Below are 25,161 nucleotides of genomic sequence, written 5' to 3'. Positions count from 1 at the left end.
ATCTAGCAGTCTACAAAAGAATTTACTTACTTGTCATCCTTCTGATCATAAATATTGCGAAAATATATATGACCTTCTTCGTTAACATATAATCCAGTGGTATTTGGATCAGCAAAAGTTGATATAAATGGTCCCAGTTGTTGAAATGCTGCCATTCTCACCTTAATGATAAAGATAGGTTGCCAGACAACAAACATATGCCAAAAACATATAAATTGTTTTTGAAATTAAAAAGAACAGGTACATAAATTTTTTATCAAACAAAAGAATAAATAGCCATTAAGTTGAAAAATAGGTTGCCAGACAACAAAACATGCCCACAGTAGCTAATTCGTACGGGCATTCAATTTTTTTTTTAGTGTCAAGGGAAATAAAAAACTGTTTTGTTCAGCGAGCGACCATTCAAAATACTTTATTATTTGTTGCTATAAATGGATATAAATGTCATCGTTCTCTGAACCTGCATCTACCGATCGGAATAAGCGAGTACTGTACACTGGTACAGCAAACGATTATTAAGAACTATCATACTGTTGACACGAGATTGCTAACTGATGTGAAAATCGAGACTACAGGTTTCGTATAGATTTAACACAGCACATCCCGAAAAGCCATAATCCTCACAACCTTTGTTCTAATAAAAGTAACGGCACACAATTTGACAAAAACAAGCTAACGTATATTTCAAACAGGTGGATAGGATGTGCTTGATTGGTATTTAAAACAAGACAAATAAATTTATTACGGACCTATTTCGTGCGATGGCACGATATGATTTTTTAAGCTTTCATCGCAAGTTCTTTCCCTTGAACAAAAGGGCCTCCCTACGCTATTTTTTGTTTAGCATAGAACGATTAAAAAGTCCATTTGCCCCCTAAGAGAATATTTAAATCATAATCTAGCCTCTGATACATTTTAAACAATTATCCAAGAATTCCATCCACCAATCTATTCATGGTTTATGTTCCTCGGCGCCGACTCAACCTAACATAAAATTGAATATTTTCGCACAGAATATTATGCTACGGTACATCTACTAGATCTAACTATGTAACATTTAAAAAAAGAAGAAAAAAAAAAAACCCCTACCTACCGACCCTACCCTATTTTCCATCCGTTACAGGAAACAAAACCCTTTTTTTTTTTTGGCCTGATGTTGAATACAAAACATTTAATATCACAGATTTAGCTGTTCAAGTTATAAAAGATAGGTTGCCAGGCCAACAGCGGCTAAATCGTCTGGGCAGTCAACAAGAGTTGTCGCATATTTTAACTTTTGTCAGTAATGAAACATTTATGTCAGAAAATCATTAGAATTTGTTTGGCTAATGTCGAGTATACACAAGCGGTTGCAATGCAAGATACACCCACATTTTGCAAGAGATGGACAAAACGATCTAAAAAAAATAATGTGATTTTTTGTAAAATCAGGGGCCATAATCCGGGAAATTATGGTCCGATATGTGTGAATATCGAAAGGAACCGAGATCTTTAGGTTATGAACATTCATTTGAAGTTTCATCAAAATCGGATAAAATTGTGACCTCTAGAGGGTCCACAACCTTCGTATTACATACTTTTTATTTACCATAACCCATGTAATATCAAATGATATGGATTGTGTAAGTTCAAGAAAAAAATATGAAGAGTTTGGGTTGTTACCATAGCAACAACAGTTATTTTTTTCCAAAAAGCATTATTTTCCAATAATTATGACACCAATACCCGGTATTGATAATTATATTATTTTAAAATCAGAAGCTATTGGGCAAGATTTTACAAATTAAATCAAAATATTTATACTATTCTCTTAAACCTGGAAAGGGGGTCACTTTTGAAAAACATTCTGCAGTAGCAAATTGTCCATTTTGGCTGCTATTAAGACATAAATAAAATATGAAGGAATTAAGATCTTGAAGAGACATTTTGTTTACAAGTAAATATCTTTGTGAATTGTTAAAATTACTTATCTTTACTCTTGTATATTACTTAATTTTTAGTGGTTATAGCAACCAAAACGAAAAACAAACCCCCAAAAAGGCAATGTTAAAAAATACCAGCGGCTGCCAGGCAGGATAAGCCCACATTTTTGAGAGATGGATAGAGAACAAGCTAAACAAAAGTGATTTTTCCTACAATCAAGGGCCATAATTCAGGAAATTACTATTTGATATGCACAAATATCAAAAGGAACCGATATCTTTGGGTTATAAACTTACATTTCAAGTTTCAACAAAATAGGGTCCACAACCTTGATATACCATATTTTTACGCTATTTGAGAACAAGCAGCGGCCATTTTGTCTGTCAGTTTTGGGTCATTTTCCATGAAATTCGAACTCAGCCGTCCTTAGGGCGTAACGGTTATAATACAGTTTTTTAAATCGATTAAAAATTATGATTTCTATAGGGTCCACAAGCGAAAAACGTGATTTTTCGTACAATCAGGGGCCATAATTCAGGAAGTTACATTCCAATATGGACGAATATCGAAAGGAACCAAGATCTTTGGGTTATAAACTTACATTTCAATTTTCAACAAAATCGGAAAAAAATTGTGACCTCTATAGGGTCCACAACCTTGATATACCATATTTTTACGCTATTTGAGAACAAGCAGCGGCCATTTTGTCTGTCAGTTTTGGGTCGATTTTCATGAAATTCGAACTCAGCCGTCCTTAGGGCGTAACGGTGATATAATAATACAGTTTTTTAAATCGATTAAAAATTATGACTTCTATAGGGTCCACAAGCGAAAAACGCAATTTTTCGTACAATCAGGGGCCATAATTCAGGAAGTTAAATTCCGATATGCACGAATATCGAAAGGAACCAAGATCTTTGGGTTATAAACTTACATTTCAATTTTCAACAAAATCGGTAAAAAAATTGTGACCTCTATAGGGTCCACAACCTTGATATACCATATTTTTACGCTATTTGAGAATGAAGGGCGGCTATTTCATCTGTCAGTTCTGGGCCGAAATTCGAACTCAGCCGTCCTTCGGGTGTTACGGTGATATAATAATACGATTTTTTAAATCGGATCAAAATTATGACCTCTATAGGGTCCACAAAGATAAAAACGTGATTTTACAATCAGGGGCCATAATTCAGGAAGTTACGGTCTAATATGCGCGAATATCAATGGGAACTGAGATCTTTGGGTTATAAACTTATATTTCAAATTTCAACAAAATCGGATTAAAATTGTGACCTCTATAGGGTCCACAACCTTGATATACCATATTTTTATTTGAGAACGAAGGGCGGCCATTTTGTCCGATTTTCACAAAATTCAATCTCGGCCGTCCTTAGGGTGTAACGGTGATATAATAATACGTTTTTTTAAATCGGATAAAAATTATGACCTCTATGGGTCACTTTTCAGTATTGGGCACTTTTCGAATGCTTTAATATAAATTTGATTTATAATTAAAATTTTGATATTTCAAATATTTCATTCGTTTCAATAAATGCATCAATACCTGCAGTAATATAAATAAAACTGGTTCAGTGAATATTTTTTTAATTTTTTTATCTATCAACAATTGTCAAAATTCGTTATTTTCAACCTGCAAAATTGTGACATGGAAATCTGAACCTTTTCCTTCCATGATTGCCAGTATTACAGGCAAAGAAATGAAGCATGCTGACTTTTAATGAAATACATAATTGTTCAAATTATCATTTAAAACCATATTTGACACTCCGCTGTTTGTTGATTTTTTTTTACGTTCATCTGACTATGAGGTTGCGCACGTTACCTTTCGTGTCCGTAAAATATTTAAAAATTGTTTTTGTGTTGGAAACCGCAATGGCCCGATAAACCTACGAATGTTATTTTAGAATGTTGAATTCGGTCGTTCTAAAGAATATACCGTTGCATTAGGGTTGGGCGATATACCGGTATTTCGGTATACCGTGATAAAATCATCGGCGATTTTATCATATCGGACTTACTTAAAAATATCGAAAAACCGGTTTATCGTGACTTAAAAAAATTATCGCGATTATGATAATTATCATGTCCCAATATTGATAATACATCGTCGCTTGGACTCGTAAGCGAGGAAAATGTGTTTGGCAAGGTCAAGGTTGGAGAGTATTTACCCCAGTCGCAACTGTCACTGTTCTGATTTTCAGAAAAGTAGATTTTAGAACCCTGCTAGTTCTGGTTACATATTATCGTTATATTAAAACTTAATATTCTGCTTCGACTAACTAGTATGTCATTCTATTGATAGAATTAAATTCGTCTACAAGTATAAAATATAGCATATTACGTACCGGCGGGTCAAAGGTAAATATCCATCATGGCGTCTAGCAACAGTAAAAAAGTGACAACAAGCGACGATTTGCTGCCTAAAAAAAATTCCTCCAGTCCCGTTTGGACTTTCTTTGGGTTTAAGCCAAAGGACGTAGACCAGGCCACAATATTCTGCAAAGTTTGCACAAATCCAGTAATGGCTAAAGGTGGCAACACAACCAACCTATATCACCATTTGCGAACACGACACCCAAGTCAGTACAAAAGCTTGAATTTCAATAATACAAGGGCTCCGGCCAACAAATGTCGTGCGACTCGTGCTGCAACAAATTCATCAAAATCTTTGTCAACTAGACCAGCCACTGATTGTTTTCCTTTGGAAAAGACTACAAAAAGGTGGATAAACATAACAGAGGCGGTAACCAAATACCTAACATCAGAAATGGTTCCAATTTACACAGTGGAGAAAGGGGGGTTTATTTCCCTACTGAAAACGCTTGAGCCCAGGTATACCTTACCAAGCAGAAAATTCTTTTCAACGGTGGCTATTCCGGAACTTTACAATAAAGTACACCGCCAAGTTTCAAGCCTACTGTCACATACTGATAATTTCTCAGCCACAACTGACATATGGTCTTCCCGATCTATGGAACCTTATTATAGTTACACTGTTCACTTCATCAATGATGACTGGGAGTTACAAACAATTTGCCTCCATACATTATTCTTTCCGCAAGATCATACAGGTGAAAACATAAGTGAAGGGTTGAAAGATACACTCCAGTCCTGGAATCTAGATGAGAAGAAGCAGACCTGTATAACAACAGATAATGGAGCTAATGTGGTAAAAGCGTGTGCATTAAACGGATGGCCAAGAGTCCAGTGTTTTGGACATCAACTGTAGCTTGCTATTAACCATGCCTTAAATGACGATAGAATTGTTCGCTCTAGAGCAGTATGCAAGAAGATTGTGTCCTCTTTTTCATATAGTTGGAAGAAAAGACGTGAACTAACAAAACGACAAGGTGAAATGGGTCTTCCAGTACACTCGCTTATTACAGATTGTGACACGAGATGGGGCTCTTTTCAGGAAATGGTGGGGAGATTTCTAGAGCAGGAAAAAGCAGTTAGAGCTGTATTAATTAATGATCGTAAAAGCTCGTTCCTGGTCCCCAAATGGCAAGACCTTGAAATATTGGAGGTCATGAATAAAACATTAAAGCCCTTAGCTGAACTCACTGATGCTTTGAGTGGTGAAAAGTATGTAAGCATTTCGTCAGTTCTTCCAATGATGGATGTATTAAATACAGAGATACTTGCCCCGATCACAACAGAAAATGAAGAAATAGCAGAACCTACCTTAAGTATTGACATTAAAAATAAAATCTTACAGTACATGAACAATAAATATAAAAGAAGAAAACTGTCGAAAAATTTTAATCATGTCTTCGTATTTGGATCCAAGGTTCAAAGCTAGATATTTGAATTTAGAGGAAGAGTCCCAAGTTTTAAGATATATCCATGAAGAAGCTGAACAGTTTCATGATAGGCCTACTGTTAATGAACCAGAGATGGAGAATGATAAAGAAGAGAATTCCTTTTTACCATCGCATCCAAAAGTCATGAAACTAGGGAAGTTTTTCAAAAACAGAGTTTCTTCTGGTAAACAACCAAGTACTAGTACCGAAAATACGATAGAAAAAGAGTTGAACCATTATCTGTTTTTGTCGTTGCTAGACTCTGAAAGTGACCCTCTGGAATGGTGGAAAGATCATTGTGTTTTCCTTCCTACGTTGTCTAAACTTGCCAAGAAATACCTCTGTGTCCAGGCTTCCAGTTCGGAATCGGAACGTACATTTTCCACCAGCGGAAATATTGTCTCTTGCAAAAGAACAAGATTGAATCCAGAAAATGTCAATATGTTAGTTTTTTTGGCAAGAAATAGGAATATTTGTGTGTAGGATCTATATCATAACGTGTTGTATAGTCAAACTCAAATCCTTCATTGTTTTACAGTCTATACAGCAGTGTATTCTATGAAGTGTGGTTTAATTAAAACCTAACTTTTTATTTTGTTTTTCTGTGACAAAGTGACAAAGAATTTCAAATAATTGAAGCCACAACTATAAGACATTAAGCCCTTAATGTTTTCCACTTGCCAAAGATTCCAAACTCATAATAGGACTAGTACTGGTAGTGCCAGAGTGTTTTTTTTTGTTTTGTTTATTGATTGTTCTTGTTATTTATACGGGATTGCCAGGGTTGATATTAATAAAATAATAAATACAACATACCTTTTTCTTTATTAGTATTTGATACAGTATGCACACAAGACAGGGGTCAAGACCGTCACAAGTATTCAAAATTAGACTTCTATAGACACACGTAAAAATTATCACGATAATATCGTTTATCGTGATATTAGATAAATTATTATCACGATATTTATTTTTCATTATCGCCCAAGCCTACGTTGCATGACAAGCCAAAATTATAATGTAATGAAAAAAAACAACGATCATTCATTGATACATTTATTCGTGTCCTATTTTCATTTGTAACGTCGGTAAAACATTTACTTCCTTCGATCACCCATCCATCGCTGTAAGCCGTCTTTTGTTTCTAAAAATAGATATTTACGACATTGCCGGTAGTTTTGTTTACTTGGAATCACGTGATGACGGCGGAAGGCATTTGTTTCATCTTTGGTCTTATTGTGTCCCGCCAGGTGTGAAAGCTGTAACGTCGGTAAGAATTGTGAGTATACATTAACAAATTCCTAATAAGTTCAAAGAACAATGTATGTTCTGAAAAAAACAGACGATATGATGGAAGATAATTACCTTGGTTACTGTAATTCACTTTGTTCACCGTACGAGACCCGTGTGAAGTACGTTGAACGATATTTCTTAATTTCACATTTAATGCTTGGCTTCCGTGTAACGTCGGTAAATCACTTTTTCGGGTTTTATTACTAAGATAAAATAAATCTTGTATATTTTGTGGTACATTTAAAAATATTTTGATTTAGCCTGTGGTATAGTCTGTGGTACTTTTTTAAAAAATATCTTGATTTAGTGATTTAGCCTATAATTTAGAAACAATAACAGTACATTGCTACTTTTATAAGACTGTTGACAGGCAATGCAATTTAAGCTAGATTCCCTTTTGAGTTCAATATTAGCATCAATTTATAATTTATAATTATATTTTTCAGATCCTGGAAATCAAGGGGGATGAGGTGTTTCTCCAATATATGGAACAGTCTGGGGATTTTTATCGTTGGCCAACAAGGGAGGATCAAAGTTGGGAAATGGTTTATTCCATAACAAAAAAAACTAAATCACCCCCCGCAATTGTAGAAAATAAAAGTTGTAACCGGTTTCAGTTGTTTAAATTTGTTTAATGAATTATTGGCACCAGTTTTTCTGGATTTGTTATTTTTGTAATAAAGAAAATGTTAAATGTAATTTGTGTTTTTCTATTTTGGTGTCCATCATAAAAATGTAGCATACGCAACCAATTCATTTTCTTGAAACCAAGAAAGACAAATTGGAATTAAAAATAGTAGCATTGGAGTCCATTTTAAGGCTTATTATTTAACATTAGTATTGATAAATAGAGATTAAATGTTATGGCCATGGTAAAATGTGAGTAAACACTGTACGCGCAATAAGGTTTGTAGTTTTTTGTTTTGAATTATTTTTGTCTTAAAAGCGTAAAAAATCTGGATGCCGTTATATTTTTGGTCAGATGAACTGAGTTCTGATATAGCACATGAAAAATTGTGTACAATTTTAAAAATTGTACAAAACCTGAGTCACTATTTGTGTCCTGTGTAACATGCGCAACCCTTAAACATTGAGGCATAAAATCAGATATTTCTTAATTCTCAAAACTTGCATTATATTTTCGTTCTAAAATATGAAAATGTTACATATTTTTCTTTGTATGCAGATAAATTTAAGCAAAATTAGTGAAGGTTTATTTTCTAGCAATTATGTCACACTTTTGTGCACAATACCAAAAAGTGATCCCTATATGGGTGCAGAAGCTGAAAAACGGGATTTTTCGTACAATCAGGGGCCATAATTCAGGAAGTTACGGTCCGATATGCGCAAATAACAAAAGGAACCGAGATCTTTGGGTTATAAACTTACAATTCAAGTTTCAACAAAATCGGATAAAAATTGTGACCTCTATAGGGTCCACAAGCTAAAAAGGTGATTTTTCGTACAAACAGGGGTCATAATCCATGAAGTTTCTATCCGATACATGCCAATATCAAAAGGAACCGAGCGAGATCTTTAGGAGATAAACCTATATTTCAAGTTTCGTCAAAATCGGATAAGAATTCTGACCTGTAGAGTGCCACAAACAAATTGTGGACGGACAAACAGGGGCGACGCCAATATACGTCCACGGAAATTGCTGAAATTCAATAGACCTGTTTCACAAATTTAAATGATGCAATTGCTGAAATTCAATAGGCTTCTTCGTTTCACCAATTTAAATAATGCATGTAAATTTCAGAAAGATCGGATAATAACTTTAGGAGTTATAGCATTCACAAGGTTCAATAAAGTGAAACAAGGGCCATAACTATAGATGTAATTAACGGAAATTGCTGAAATCGTTCACAAGGTTCAATAAAGTGAAACAAGGGCCATAACTCTAGATGTAATTAACGGAAATTGCTGAAATTCAATAGAATTCTTCGTCTCCCTAATTTAAATAATGCATATAATTTTCAGAAAGATTGGATGATAACTTTTGACGTTAGAGCGTTCACAAGGATCAATAAAGTGAAACAAGGGCCATAACTCTAGACGTAATAAATGGGAATTGCTGAAATTCAACAGGCTTCTCCGTTTCTGCAATCTAAATAATGCATATAAATTTCAGAAAGATCGGATGATAACTTTTGACGTGAGAGCGTTCACAAGGACCAATAAAGTGAAACAAGGGACATAACTTGAGACGTAATAAACGGAAATAGCCGAAATTCAATAGGCTTCTTCGTTTCAGTAATCTAAACAATGCATATAAATTTCAGAAAGATTGGATGAAAACTTTTGGCGATAGAGCGTTCACAAGGTTCAATAAAGTGAAACAAGGGCCATAACTCTAGACGTACTAAACGGAAATTGCTTCTTCGTTTCACTAACTTAAATATTGCATATAAATTTCACAAAGATCGTATGTTAACTTTTGGCATTGGAGTGTTCACAAGGTTCAACAAAGTGAAATAAGGGCCATAACTCTAGACGTAATGAACGGAAATTATTGAAATTAAATAGGCTTCTTCATCTCACTAATGTAAACAACATATACTAATTTTAAAACAATTGGATGATAACTTTGGGCGTTAGAGAGTTCACAATAAACGCTCTAGAGAATCTGAATGCTAAAAATACGATTTTTCGAACCCTTGATCTTAGTGTGTAATGGTGATATATTCATAAGTTTTTTTTTAAATCAGATAAAGATAGGTTGCGAGGCGACGAAACATACGCCCACAGCAACTAAATCGTTCGGGCAGTCAACATGGGTTGTCGCATATTTTTACCTTTTTCGGTAATGAAACATTTATAATACACTAAAATCTGATTAAGAGCAACAACTCACGAAGTAATTATCAGAAAACTATTAGAATTTGTTTGGTTTTTATAAAGTTCTGCCCCATGCTAACGTTTTGTATGCAAAGCTTTTAATATCATGGATTTAACTGTTCAAGTCATAAAAATTCATTGAAAATCAATATACTTGTTCGTCTCAAGATCTTAAACTCTGTGTATCAATCTGAAGTCAATCGGATTATAACTTTAGCCTTTAGAGCATCACAAGATTTTGCAAAGTGATCAAGGGCCGTAACTTTGGCAGTAATTTTCGGAAATCGTTGAAAATCAATAGGAATTTTCGTCAATCGGATATTAACTTTAGCCTCTAGAGAATCAACAAGATTTTTTGAAGTGATCAAGGGCCATAACTCTGGCAGTAATTATCGGAAATCGCTGAAAATCAATAGGCTTCTTCGTCTCATGACCTTAAACATTGTGTATAAATTGAAAGTCAATCTGATATTAACTTTGGCCTCTAGATTTTTCAAAGTGATCAAGGGCTATAACTCTGGCAGCAAATATTGGAAATCGCTGAAAATCAATAGGCTTCTTCGTCTCATGACCTTAAACACTGTATAAATTTAAAGTAAATCGAATATTAACTTTCGCTTCTAGAGCATCCACAAGATTTTTTGAAGTGATCAAGGGCCATAACTCTGGCAGTAATTATCAGAAATCGCTGAAAACCAATAGGCTTCATGATCTTATGACCTTAAACACTGTATAAATTTAATGTCAATCGGATGTTAACTTTAGCCTCTAGAGCATCCACAAGATTTTTTGAAGTGATCAAGGCCCATAACTCTGGCAGTAACTATCGGAAATCGTTGAAAATCAATAGGTTTCTTCGTCTCATGACCTTAAACATTGTGTATAAATTGAAAGTCAATCTGATATTAACTTTGGCCTCTAGATTTTTTAAAGTGATCAAGGGCTATAATTCTGGCAGCAAATATTGGAAATCGCTGAAAATCAATAGGCTTCTTCGTCTCATGACCTTAAACACTGTATAAATTTAAAGTCAATCGAATATTAACTTTCGCTTCTAGAGCATCCACAAGATTTTTTGAAGTGATCAAGGGCCATAACTCTGGCAGTAATTATCAGAAATCGCTGAAAACCAATAGGCTTCTTCATCTCAAGACTTTAAACACTGTGTATAAATTTAAAGTCAATCAGATATTAACTTTAGCCTCTAGAGCATCCACAAGGTTTTTTGAAGTGGTCAAGGGCCATAACTCTGGCAGTAATTATCGGAAATCGTTGAAAATTAATAGGCTTCTTCGTCTCATGACCTTAAACACTGTGCATAAATTTAAAGTCAATTAGATATTAACTTTGGCCTCTAGAGCGTCCACAAGATTTTTTGAAGTGATCAAGGGCCATAACTCTGGCAGTAATTATCGGAAATCGCTGAAAATCAATAGGCTTCTTCGTCTCAAGACCTTAAACACTGTGTATAAATTTAAGGTCAATCGGTTATTACCTTTGGCCTCTAGAGCGTCCACAAGATTTTTTGAAGTGATCAAGGGCCATAACTCTGGCAGTAATTATCGGAAATCGCTGAAAATCAATAGGCTTCTTCGTCTCAAGACCTTAAACACTGTGTATAAATTTAAGATCAATCAGATATTAACTTTGGCTTCTAGAGCGTCCACAAGATTTTTTGAAGTGATCAAGGGCCATAACTCTGGCAGTAATTATCGGAAATCGCTGAAAATTAATATGCTTCTTCGTCTCATGACCTTAAACACTGTATAAATTTAAAGTCAATCAGATATTAACTTTGGCCTCTAGAGCGTCCACAAGATTTTTTAAAGTGATCAAGGGCCATAACTCTGGCAGTAATTATCGGAAATCGCTGAAAATCAATAGGCTTCTTCGTCTCATGGCCTTAAACACTGTATATAAATTTAAAGTCAATCGGATATTAACTTTAGCCTCTAGAGCGTCCACAAGCAATTGTGGACGCCGGCCCGACGGATGGACGGACGGGGGCGACGACAATATATGACCACATTTTAATGTGGGCGTATAAAAAATGTGTATCCAGAGAGCATTCCCTGAAACTGATATATACCGTAAATTGCAGTCGTAGGGACCTCATCAACGTTACCAAAAAGACAATGAATTCAATCTTGACTTCAGAATGATACCAGCCCTTACTCTTTGGAACACTAACTGAACACATGGAAGAGAATGGCGCAAATGCAATCATCTACTACTTAAAGGATACCGATATTTGGAGACCTGTTAGTCGTAACCGTAGGAATATGTATACAATTGAATTATGGTCCAGCCTCCAAGAAGCAACAACAATATAGAAGGGTGGCACAGATGATTTCAGATTTCAGTCAGTGGTTGCCATGTCAACATTCTAGATGCCCTGAAGAAACACCAAGCTCTACAAGAAGTTACTATGGAATAGATAATAGCTGGAGAACAGCAAGTAAACCGAATCATTATAATTATATACCAATGCTTAGTAATGTATGATAATAATAAACGAAATGTATAACAATAAACTTTTAGTAATACACCGAGGATACTCTCTTGCAGTAAAATATAATAAACAAAGAACAATATGTGACATGGTCTTAGTGCTCAACGAAAGATATTTGGGGGGGTTCTAAAAACCTTAATTCCTGTAACGCAAACGCCTAATTGAATTATAATAGTTTTCACTGGACTCACATAAAAATAGGCTGTTAATTTGCATATTGTCCATCAGGTAATTATGTGATGATATTCTAAATATGTTTATTTGCATTCCAGGCCAAAAATCATGGGTTTAAATCAATTTTTGAAACATGAAATTATACAAATTAGCATATAACACAAATTGACCCCTTTCCACCCAAAATATTTTGGAACATTTTTTGATAAAATAAAATTAATTCATCGATTTTCTTCACAAAAATGGATAAATATTATCGAATGCATCACAATGGTAGACAGTAGTATCGAAGGTTGGTACAAAATGACAAGTTTACAGAAGTTATGTCTGAGATTTGAGTAAAGAATTTTCGTTCGGTGCAAGATTCAGCGACGGTCAAATTTACCGCTTCCAATGCATTCAAGGGTCATTCCATTTTAACTGGACCAAATTTCGGAAAGTTGGGAACATGACCCCTTCCCAAAAAATTATAAAAAATATATGTTATAGTATATAGTCTTAACCTAACAAATCCAAAAATTTTACCACTCTAGATACAATAACTCACGGAGATATGGCCATTTGAAATTAGGGTACTGAAACAGACTATAAATTTAATTTATGTCAGCACAAAAAGCACCAAGATTTTATTAAAAGGCCACTCCCGTAAGTTATGTCCGAGATTTGAGTAAAGAATTTTTGTTCTGCGCAAGATTCAGCGACGGTCAAATTTACCGCATCCAAGCGTAATATTTAATTTATGTCAGCACAAAAAGCACTGAGATTTTATTAAGAGGCCACTCCCCTTAAGCGGTCAGTTGTGAAAATTCCCTTGGGTGGACCAAATTTCGGAAAGTTGGGAACATGACCCCTTCCCAAAAAATTATAAAAAATATATGTTATAGTATATAGTCTTAACCTAACAAATCCAAAAATTTTACCACTCTAGATACAAAAACTCACGGAGATATGGCCATTTGAAATTAGGGTACTGAAACGGACTATAAATTTAATTTATGTCAGCACAAAAAGCACCAAGATTTTATTAAAAGGCCACTCCCGTAAGTTATGTCCGAGATTTGAGTAAAGAATTTTTGTTCGGCGCAAGATTCAGCGACGGTCAAATTTACCGCATCCAAGCGTAATATTTAATTTATGTCAGCACAAAAAGCACTGAGATTTTATTAAGAGGCCACTCCCCTTAAGCGGTCAGTTGTGAAAATTCCCTTGGGTGGCTACTTAATGCAGATTCTACTGTACAATGCAAAAAGCTTTTCCTGATTGACGCAACTTTCGGATAGATAATCCAATGGCCTTTCCATTCACCTCCTTCTCCACCCAGCTCCATTTCCATGGATTTTTTACGTTGTCAATCATTTTTATGTTGTGAATATCGTCGCGTTGAACAATATTTCTAATGGTCGCCATTTTCTATTTTTGTACAGAATGCTGGAATGTGCGTTTTACTTTCATTTTTTACTCGGAATAGTTCGTACCACAATATTTATGTGGATATTAAATACTGTCTTGATCGTATAATTTTTTTTTTTTATTTCAATTACTTAAAAGAGGTTAATATTTTTTTTTACATCACTGATGACCAAAAGACATTATTAGAGCCACAGAAAATGACAATATATAAATTATAATACAAACTGTGCCGTTACAAATAAGCGCATCTTAGACAGGGTGTGCACAATTCTGAACACTTAAAATTCCAGTTTTCGAGGATTTATTTACCAGATTCCAGGAGTCCCTGCTCAGGGCCGTTATAACCAAATTTGAATCCACCATCCCAGGGCTAGTAGTCAACTGTCAGACACTAGCCCAGTTTTGATTTCCACTAATCCATAGTTGGACAAAGTACAAGCTTTAATATAAGCCTGCATGTAAAATAAAACTTGATAAATGGATTAATTAAAGAAGAGTACGTGGGAATGCTAAAGTCTGCACAAATTATATTCCCTTGCACATATAGTAAATGGTACATGAACATTGGGGATGCTATAATTTTGCACACCGGAAATTTTTAGTTGAAGATTAAAAGAGGCCAGAATTAGGTAGCAAGAAGTCGTTTATCAGCTTCAGGAAATAAGGCTGCAGTTAAATAATTGTTTCTCATAACCCGCCTGCACATCTGTTTTCATCCGTAATAATTATACACTTCCAATTCCATCACGATTAGGCGGTGTTGAATTGGAACTATGTTTCTTGTCGCCCGCCCGCTTAGGATCTCGGAGTCTATTTTCGGCTGTATTGCTTTTCAACACAAAAGATTTTGAAGTTTTATTTGAATGTTTCCGTCATTTTCAACAATTATTTTAGAAATAATTTACCTCGTCAAGTCTCGTTTATCAATATTTACCATTACCAGCTAATGAAAATTACCAGTGCGGTCTGTTGCCGTGTTTAATACAGAGCGATATAACAGTCGATTTCGTTGGATGATAATGTTGCAATTTACGTAATTTGATGCATTCATGACCATTTTGCCCTATTTCCTCTAAAACTATATATAAATCTGAAAACAAAAGATATATCACGAGCGAAATTCTCGGCTTTCACTCGTTAAACAGCGACCATGGGTTTGCATACCTAATGAAGTTATTTTAAGAATACATTGTTTGATTGGTCGGTCGCTAAGGTCAATGGCTAAAGTGCCCAATCAAAAACAAGCAATCCTCCAGGTCGGGTCATTACGCATGCGCACTGAGCTGATGTCCCAGATATACATTCTCGTCGGTTTATCATTAATATTATTCATCAATACGCCCTTGTTTGTCGATATTTTTTGAAGATTTTCAGATAAAATGGCTTTACGAAAGTTTAGATCACTCAATAAGTTTGACAGACACCCATAATACTCAAAATAATAATACTATCATTACTAAGTTCTGTTGTTTTGAATAAGGTGACTGTCAGTCAAAGTTACATGTATGTGTTGTAAATTTACACTCAAGTCAAGAAATAAAATAAGCCAAATATTGAATAATTTATATACTGACTTTGTGTCAATTTTATTGAAATCTGCAAAATAGTTGCTGAGATATTGCACCATGTAAAACATTTAATGATGAATATTATGTGCCAATTGTTTGTTGAATCAAAAGGTTAATTTAGTTCTTTTCTTAATTAATATAGTAGGGGATGTTGGTCAAACCAACTGTTATTTGGATATATGACATTCAAGTTTGGGAAAGTATTACAGACAACATTTGTATTCTACCTCATTGTTTCATTCCTTTAAATGATCAATTTGCCATGTAGGCTATTATATAACCTCATTTCGGGGTAGAATGAGAATGAAAATGGTAGTTTGTGTTGGTTTGTACACTTTGTGTTGAAAAATACGGTTTGTGTTGTGTTTGCATCACACCATCATTGGATTGTATCGAAGGTAGTGACAAGAAAAATAGTTTCAATTCAACACAGCCTTAGGTCAAATTTAGCGAGGACACAAATTCATCCTGTAATATTTGTTTGCGTTTAAATATCAACAATGAATTGACGCATTAAAATCGACTGTTTATTGATAAACGTGACACTGTAAATAAAGTCAAGTTGGCTAGAATGAGAAAAAATAAATTATGCGAAGTCTATACGTGAAACAGGAAGTTAGAAAAAAGCTGTATCTTATCTGTCAATCAAACCAAAGAATGGTAGCTGTGCATAACATTTTCTTTCACCAAAGACGTCATACATAATTTATAAAGCCCTTGTCTTTTGTAATAAAATTCATGTAAAGATATAAATGTCTTCAAATTCCCGCCAAAATATTTTATTTGCGTGACTAACTAGCACTCTATGATCAATGGTTTCAAAATTGACGCTATGAGATAGCCTCGATCATGTGGTACCGACTGATTGACACTTGGGTCATTCCATGAAGTTGGCACCTAAAGTGTGACATGGGCATTAAAATTTCAAAATGTATTTGGATAGTAAATAACACATTGTTTTGTTTTGAATGTTTCCTGATGTACCAATGTGGTAAAAATATAAAAACTTTACAATTTTCTGTAAAAACGTTGACATACTAAAATCAATGCGTGTAACATTGACAAAATATTGTTGGGTTTTTTTTCTTGTTAAGATAAATAAATCATAGTCAAAGGCAACTGAGTACTCAAGACTAAAGTATCTATCATTTGGTGGTATCAAAATGTAAAAAGATGTAATTTATTTTACAACATCTTTCAAAATGAGTCTGCGGGTAACAATGACCAAAAACACACGTTAAAGTTCTATAAAACAAAACTCATAAAAAAAATGAGAAATCAATTCCTAGTATTGTATATCTATTTGCCTTGTACAGTTTTTGACCTGTTGATTGTACCATCTAATAAAACAAAGAATTAGATATCCTGGGGTAAAAAGAGTTGGTAACATTGACCACATCAAATTCCTTTGGAAATTAATTCCTAATATTGTACATCTATTTGCCTTGTACAGTTTTTGACCTGTTGATTGTACCGTCTAATGAAAAAAAAATATATTACATATCCTGGGTAAAAAGAGTTGGTAACATTGACCACATCAAATTCCCATGGAATCGTGATATATTGTTTAGTAATTAGGGATAAAAAATTGCTTTAACCATCCCAAGGAGCTATCCCTTTCAAATACAAATGATAATGTGGATGTTAGTCATGTATGTGACAAGCACAAGGGTCACCTGTCTAACCTTGTGAGTTTTGCCAAGGACTATCATTTACCCCCACTGCTAAAGCCAATTATTGAAATAACCTAGAGTCGAGTGACCGCTAAAGTCCACCTCTCTCGAACAACCATCATTAAATAAGTTACAACTTTGGAAATATGATTTAATATTTCATTTATTATTCAACATGTAACACAGTGATCAGTTTAAAAACAAAGACAAAATAAAATGACATAAGAAATAAAATGGGGTTTACAGTCGTTTTTTGTATTTCAGAGGAGAGCCAAAAAAAAGCTCCCCTCAATCAACAAATTGAAAAAAATCGCTCCCCTAAATAAGCTCTCCCAGTTTCATACCTGTCGCTTCAGTAAATAACCTGTCACTCTCAATTATCAAACTCAAAGACTAATCACATCACACATATCCATACATGTAGGTACACACGCATTTGGTTAGGTCTTTGACGTACACTGCTCTATATAAATATCGTAATATGAAACCTTTTTATTTCTTCGACATCGGATTGCCTAAAAGTTCTTGAAAGTCGGCGAATCTGTTTTGGCTCAGCGACTCGAAGATTCGTACAATTCTATCATCCGTATCCAAGTGCATTCCGCAAAGTATCATGGTACCACACTTCCGTACTAAATCGAATACTTCACCGTTGAGTTGTAGAATTCAGATTTTAAAATATCCGTAATAAATTGAATATCAAAACACAAATCACACCTGTGCATGGCACCCTATTTACATCTACCGTGTGCGAAGGACAGATAAAGCCACCTGGAATTCCATTCTCACATATCCAGACTATATTTACGCTACAAATTATATTTATATATAAAATATTTTTCCGAACTGATTTTTTGATTTTGTCAAATTGTCTTATAAATTATTGATAGCCTTTATTTATGGAAATTGTTTCAAACTTTTTAAATGATTAAATACACCAAGCAACACACCGTGTGCATTTCCATTCCAACCACTACTACATTTACTGTGGTGTCGTTACGGTAGAATTATTTCAGGTGACTTGGGGGGTGCGTTTTAATTTTTTTTAGATATAATACTCCATAATGCTATAAACTAGTGTCAAGCAGATGAAAAGAAGCGTAGATGGTGTGAAATTCATTGATAAAAAATTGTCTTCTTCCAAACTGTGTGAGTAACTGTCGCCTACAACAGAGCGAAATTTAAACAGTGCAAATGGCGGCTTTTCGCGGTATTTCCGTGCTTAATTCTTGCATTTAGAAACAAATAATTAAATGTACGTGACGTGGACGTGAGTATTGTGGTCAATTTACTGAACATCAAGTGAAATTTAGTCCACCTGTCGCTTGCTACCTGTCAGACGAAAAAATCGCCTGTCGGCGACAAGTAGACAGGCGAACATTTCGACCCATGTATGCTGTAAATGAGTTGTATGATGTCGTTAAATTCTCGATCGCTCTCGACGGCGTAAAAAGAGAAGGAAATCGCGCGAACGTAATATTGACCGACAAGCAACACTTTTCGTGATGACTACAGTTTAAAACATTTCAAAAGTATAGCCGAAAACATTTTGCCTTTTCTAAGATGAAATAAGAGTGGTGACATTTTACGACATTATTTAAGTAGGTCACACGATTGCGCTTCGTCTAATCGTGTTATTAGCGGACGTAACAAAATTGACCGACACAGTTACGATTTTTTCTTTATTTTTGGATGACGATATCTTAACAAATAGCCAAATCGATGCTCTTGTTGTGCAGTATTTAATTGAACATTAAATCTTTGCAACTGCACCTCGGATAGTTGATTTAAACACATAAGATAAAGTGGGGATCAAATCAAAGTTCAGGAGTATGAAAATGTCACACTTTTGGTGCATGTCAAACTGCAGAAAATGCATTTGACACATCTTTTTTTCAAGTGAATTTTTTTTATTTCACAAAATGACATTTTAATTTTATCTTTACATCAGACCCCCAAAATAATTATCAACAATTTATTTATTGAATTCTATTTCTTGAGTATTTTATCATCACCTGATAATCGTAGGTAACAAAGTGTCAACTTCATGGAATGACCCACTTACTTCACGGTATTTTATTAACCCCGACAATCTATAAACACAGTCTTGAAAGGACACAAAGATACTACTAAATGTTAACCCTTTGGCAAGTAATACGACATATATGTCGTCACCGACAGTGAGCTTGGTGACATATGTCATACCTTATTTTAGATCATCTTTTCTGATTGCATACTAAAAGAAATCCCTCGAAATATTGTCTATGACAGGAAATAGAAGTTACCATTTTTAGCTCATAGCCTCGTTTTAAATAAGTATAATGGGTGTTTTCCATGGGTTTTCTTGAAAGGTCAAGTATGTTCGCTGTCGTCTGCTTAGACTGCATAACCCGCGCTAGGCCTATCGTCTGCTTTGTTGTCATTAGTGCAAGATGGCGGCCTCCTGTTCTAAATGGCCACGGATGAACAAAAACTAACCATTAAATGCCGGCTTAGAAATTATTAATGATGAAAATGATGGGGATAGTGATAGTGGTAGTGATCTAGATCCACAAGACCTTGGAATGGAATTGGAAGAGGACGAAAATAGCGACGATGAAAATGTAAACAATCATCATAATTTGATGACAGATCAGGGCGTTGTTGGGGCGGATGGCGATAATCACAGAACGAAGAATTTTAACAAGTGGAGTACTGTAACAGTCAGTCATAGTGACAGACCAGAAATTCATGACTTTTTGGGAAATAATGGGCCTACGTGGCAACCTACAGAAGCACAGCCAGTGGAATACTTTGACCGTTTTTTAGACCCACACAGCCTGGTGAACTTTCTTTGTGGGAGCTCATGTTTAAATAAATATATGTCGAGTTCTAATTGACGAAAAATCAAGTGCTACAACAACATTCTAATGTTCATCTCTACAGACTGGTGATCCTTGATCAACTGCGAGCTTTCTTAGGATTACTGTAGAACTGCGGATTAGTGAAGAAGCATGCAATACACGAATACTGGAACACCAAATCTGCATCACAAGACACACCCATCTACAGAAAAATCTTCAAATTAGAAACTTTCAAACTGTTATTGGGTTTTTTTCATTTATCAGACAGTGAAACTGAACAAAAACGAGGTAGTGCCAGTTATGATCCCACGTCCAAGTTCAGACCTTTGTTGGATCATCTCAATAAAACATGGGCTTCTGAATACAACCTAGGGAAAAAGTCAGCATCGATGAATCAATTGTGGGGTTCAAAGTTAGACACATCTTAGTGAATTACATCAGAATAAAACCAGCAGCTGCCAGCAGGATACACCCACATTTTCGAGAGATGGATAGAGAACAAGCTAAAAAGGAAGTGATTTTTCCTACAATCAAGGGCCATAATTCAGAAAATTACAATTCGATCGAAAGGAACCAAGATCTTTGGGTTTATAAACTTACATTTCAAATTTCAACAAAATCGGATAAAAATTATGACCTCTATAGGGTCCACAACCTTGATATACCATATTTTTACGCTATTTGAGAAAGAAGGGCAGCCATTTTGTCTGTCAGTTTAAGGCCGATTTTCACGATATTCAAACTCAGTCGTCCTTAGGGTGTAACGGTGATATAATAATACGGTTTTTTAAATCGGATAAAAATTATGACCTCTATAGGGTCCACAAGCTAAAAACGCGACTTTTTCGTACAATCAGAGGCCATAATTCAGGAAGTTACGTTCCGATATGCGCGAATATCGAAAGGAACCGAGATCTTTGGGTTATAAGCATACATTTCAAGTTTGAACCAAATCTGATAAAAATTGTGGATTTTTCGTACAATCAGGGGCGGTAAATTGGGTTGACAGGAAGCAAGTCAGATTACTTTCTACACACTCAGCTGCAGGGACCGTTGACAAAACCTCATTCGATCAAAAAGTAAATCGCATTCCGTTATGCGTTATTGATTATAATTCCAGAATGGGTGGAGTTGATCTTGCTGATATGATGACAGATCACTATGCCGCAGAGCAAAAACATTAAAATGTTGGAAGAAAGTGGCTTTTCATTTGTTGGACAGATGCATGACCAATGCATATATATTATACAAGACAAACCCAAATCTAGTGGGATGTCCAATAACCCATTTGAAATTCATAACTCATGTAGTTGATGGACTTATTGGTGGCTATGCAGAGACTGTTGTGTTGGACTATGCTTGGGAGATTGTTTCCGCACCTTCCATTCTAGAAAATAAAGGTTGAACCGATATCAAATTATTTTATCATGATTAATCGCAATAACGACTTTCAGGATTATCGCGATAAATAACAGTATGGCGATTATATATTTTATCACGGGTGGCTGAATGGTTAATGCGTAACTATTAGAAATACACACATTTGTATATTGCACAACCCTAAATAGTGGATCCCATTCATATAACAGTTTTTTTTTTAAATTCAAAAACGTAACATTACGATCATATCATAATTTCATATCTCTGTGTTGTGGATAGGCTATCACAGAAACATCAATGTACATTTCCGTCATTGTATATTTCTTTCTAAATTCAATGACTGTTTAAAAGACCAAATACCATTATAATCGATTGCTAAAGGTCCATGGAATACTAGAGTAAACCAAACCATTATCACCATCATGATTAGGTTAGCAAAGTGAACCAAACCAGCATAATTTAGATTAATACTTGATTGTTTTATAATTATATGAGAAAAAATGGACATAGTCGAATGAAATATTGTATTATTTGTAATTTGCAAAATATGTCCCCTTGTTTGAATATATTATTTGTAAATAATTTATAACTTTCTTTGTATAATTTAAAAGTGGGGTATACTTCATCTAACATAAAAGTTATTAATATTGTAAATATGTAGGCCTATTTGTAAATTAAGTCTTAAAGGCTCTCCATTTAATAGATCTTTATCAAGTGCTAAACATTCATTTTCCATTTGCATCAGTTTCACTTAGAAATTTATCATTTTGTACTATTCATTATATAAACATATCGAATGAAATTATTTTGCCAAAGTGGTAATAATTAAGGTTTAATATGGAATTTTGAATATGAATGGTTTTAATCTTTGTTGTTTTATTTATTCAGTTCAGTTATATTATCACTTATGTTTATTTACTATATCTCTGGTCAGTATATCAAGCTAAAAGCAAATGAAATGGGGTTTACAGCCTTCTCTAATTTTGAGTACATGGGACCTCGGTTGTTTGTCCCATCCGAATCATTAGACTCTGTTCCTCCATCCTACACCACTGACAAGGGAAAACCACACTGTAAAATCTCAGGAAACTTTATTGGCCAATATTATAGAATCGAACCCCACTTCAACAGTATCGAAAAAATTTTGTTATTAATTACATCCAGGTACATTATATTTATGGGTGATGCTAATAAATGTAGTTCGTTTGGGGAGGTTCGGGAAATTCCGATGATTGCATGGTCTGTCATTGAGTCAAGTGATGTGTTTTCTGTGGTATGTGACAAAGAGTAGGGTCGTCCGTCCAACCTCATATGGATTTTCTCCGGGTCCTCCAGTTTCCCCCCACTGGCAGGTTGTAAATAACACTGCATGTGATTACCCCTTATGAAGGTGCTGTGTAAAATTGTTGAAAATATTTTTATCTGTCCAAATAATTATTTTTAAACATTAAAAATAGATACATGATCTTGATGAAATTTTGTACAGGAGCAATTGTCAATCACATGATATTTCTATATCCCGCCACACTGGAAATGAACTAGTCAGAGGTGGAATCGAATCTATCAATCTTGTTTATATTTGAAATAGCCCCCATTCTCATGATAATCATTTTTCTGGCGATTATTTGATTTATTGCAATAACCCCAAAAATGCCCCGTTACACCGGGGATGGCAATTATCTGATTTTGAGCCAATACTATATCATAATTAAAAAAAATAATCGTGATCATGCTGCAATCTTACTTGAAAATAAAAATCAAATAATGCATATTATAATAATTTTAGTAAATGTTATTACATGTTATCAATATAAAGGTATAAAAATTGTTATAACGTCATTTTTACGTCATATAATTCACTCACTGGGGGCATGACGTCAAAACATATCTACTTCTTAAAGGGTTAATAGTTTGATGAAGATAGAAACAATTATTAAAGTATTTATATTATCACGATGCCATATGCCGATGGAGCCAATGTTGAAGACAGTTAACCCATTTAACCCTGAGCCAATTACAAGATTAGCATACATGCCAACCCGAGGAGATTGAAAATCAGAATGACTTGTATTGAGGGTAGAGCGAGGACCGCAAGTCCAAATTCGATCGGTGCGAAGCACCATGAGCGCTGGAGGCCCCGCAGGCGCCGGAGGCTTGAAGGGCTCGCCTAAGTGACCCAAGAAAATTTTGAGAAATTAGCACCTATTTAAAGCAGTACCTTGTATTATTGGATAAAAACAGCTGGTGATTTAGGTCCATGCATCTGAGGTTTTTTTTTAACTATTTATATACGAAAGTATGCATATATGCTTTTGGTCATTTGTTGTTACTGGCAACTAATGGTAAACCCGCCGTGTACTGTTCGAGTGTATGCGAGAATGGCTCCATGTAGCAAATAATATCCGCGAAGCAAATAATATCCGCGAAGTATGCAAATTAGGCACGGCCAATGACGAAATAACCGCATGACATTTTAATCTCGATTAGTCCAGACATATTAGCTTATTCCATTTTATATTAAAAATAATCGAGAAAACTGGAGACATGTTTTCGGCTATTTCCGTCGTTTTACCGCAAATTATGCAGATTAGACACGGCAAATGACGGAAATAACCAGGTCAGCAATGAAATATAATAAATTTCTTCCAATAAATTTTAAACCAGCGGCTGCCATTTTCAAGAGATGGATAGAGAACAAACTAAAAAGAAAGTGATTTTTCCTACAATCAAGGGCCATAATTCAGGAAATTACAATTCGATATGTGTAAATATCGAAAGGAACTGAGATCTTTGGGTTATAAACTTACATTTCAAGTTTCAACAAAATCGGATAAAAATTGTGACCTCTATAGTGTACACAACCTTGATATACCATATTTTTACGCTATTTGAGAATGAACGGCGGCCATTTTGTCTGTCAGTTTTGGTCCTATTTTCAAGAAATTCGAACTCTGTCGTCCTTGGGGTTTAACGGTGCTATAATAATACGATTTTTTAAATCGGATAAAAATTATGACCTCTATAGGGTCCACAAGTTAAAAACGCGATTTTTCGTACAATCAGGGGCCATAATTCAGGAAGTTAAGTTCCGGTATGCGCGAATATCGAAAGGAACCGAGATCTTTGGGTTATAAGCAGACATTTCAAGTTTAAACCAAATCGGATAAAAATTGTGACCTCTACAATGTTCACAAGCTAAAAACATGATTTTTCGTACAATCAGGGGCCATAATCCATGAAGTTACAGTCCAATACATGCCAATATCGAAAGGAATCGAGATCTTAGGGTGATAAACCTATATTTCAAGTTTCGTTGAGATTGGATAAAAATTGTGACCTGTAGACTGTTCACAAACAATTGTGGACGGACGGACGGACAGGGGCGACAACAATATACGTCCACAGGAAAATGTGGGCGTATAAAAACGGAATTATAAAGAGTAAAATCGGAATTCAGAATTAAGACTCAGAAAATCAGAATGATTCCGACAAAATCGGAATAGTTGTCATGTATGGATTAGCTGCCCTACCCCTAAGCTGAATTAAATCAGCAGGGTCAATCTCCCTAAGCCAATTAATGGATTATTGTTAATCCTAATACCCTCTACAAAATTACAAATTACTAAAAAAAAAATTGTTATACAAAGAATTACTCTGTTACAAAAATGTACAGATTGTTGTGTTCTTTCCAATGATATAAAATCCAACTGTACAAAGTAG

General features: G+C 34.8%; 1 protein-coding gene across 10 annotated transcripts in view; it reads right to left on the bottom strand.

Annotated features, from left to right (window-relative positions):
• Positions 1-25,161, bottom strand: part of LOC126816919 (serine/threonine-protein phosphatase 4 regulatory subunit 1-like) — a 383,736-nt gene that overhangs the window by 152,986 nt on the left and 205,589 nt on the right. For all 10 annotated transcript variants that reach the window (XM_056099411.1, XM_056099412.1, XM_056099416.1 and 7 more), the window contains exon 11: positions 31-161. In XM_056099411.1, the coding sequence (XP_055955386.1) occupies positions 31-161 (131 nt within the window). The remainder of the gene's footprint in view (positions 1-30; positions 162-25,161) is intronic.

The sequence above is a fragment of the Patella vulgata genome, chromosome 3 (genome assembly GCF_932274485.2).
Source record: "Patella vulgata chromosome 3, xgPatVulg1.2, whole genome shotgun sequence".
In the NCBI taxonomy this organism is placed as follows: Eukaryota; Metazoa; Mollusca; class Gastropoda; family Patellidae; genus Patella; species Patella vulgata.
Note: the sequence above shows the minus strand (reverse complement) of the source record. Positions and strands in the feature narration are given on the sequence as shown.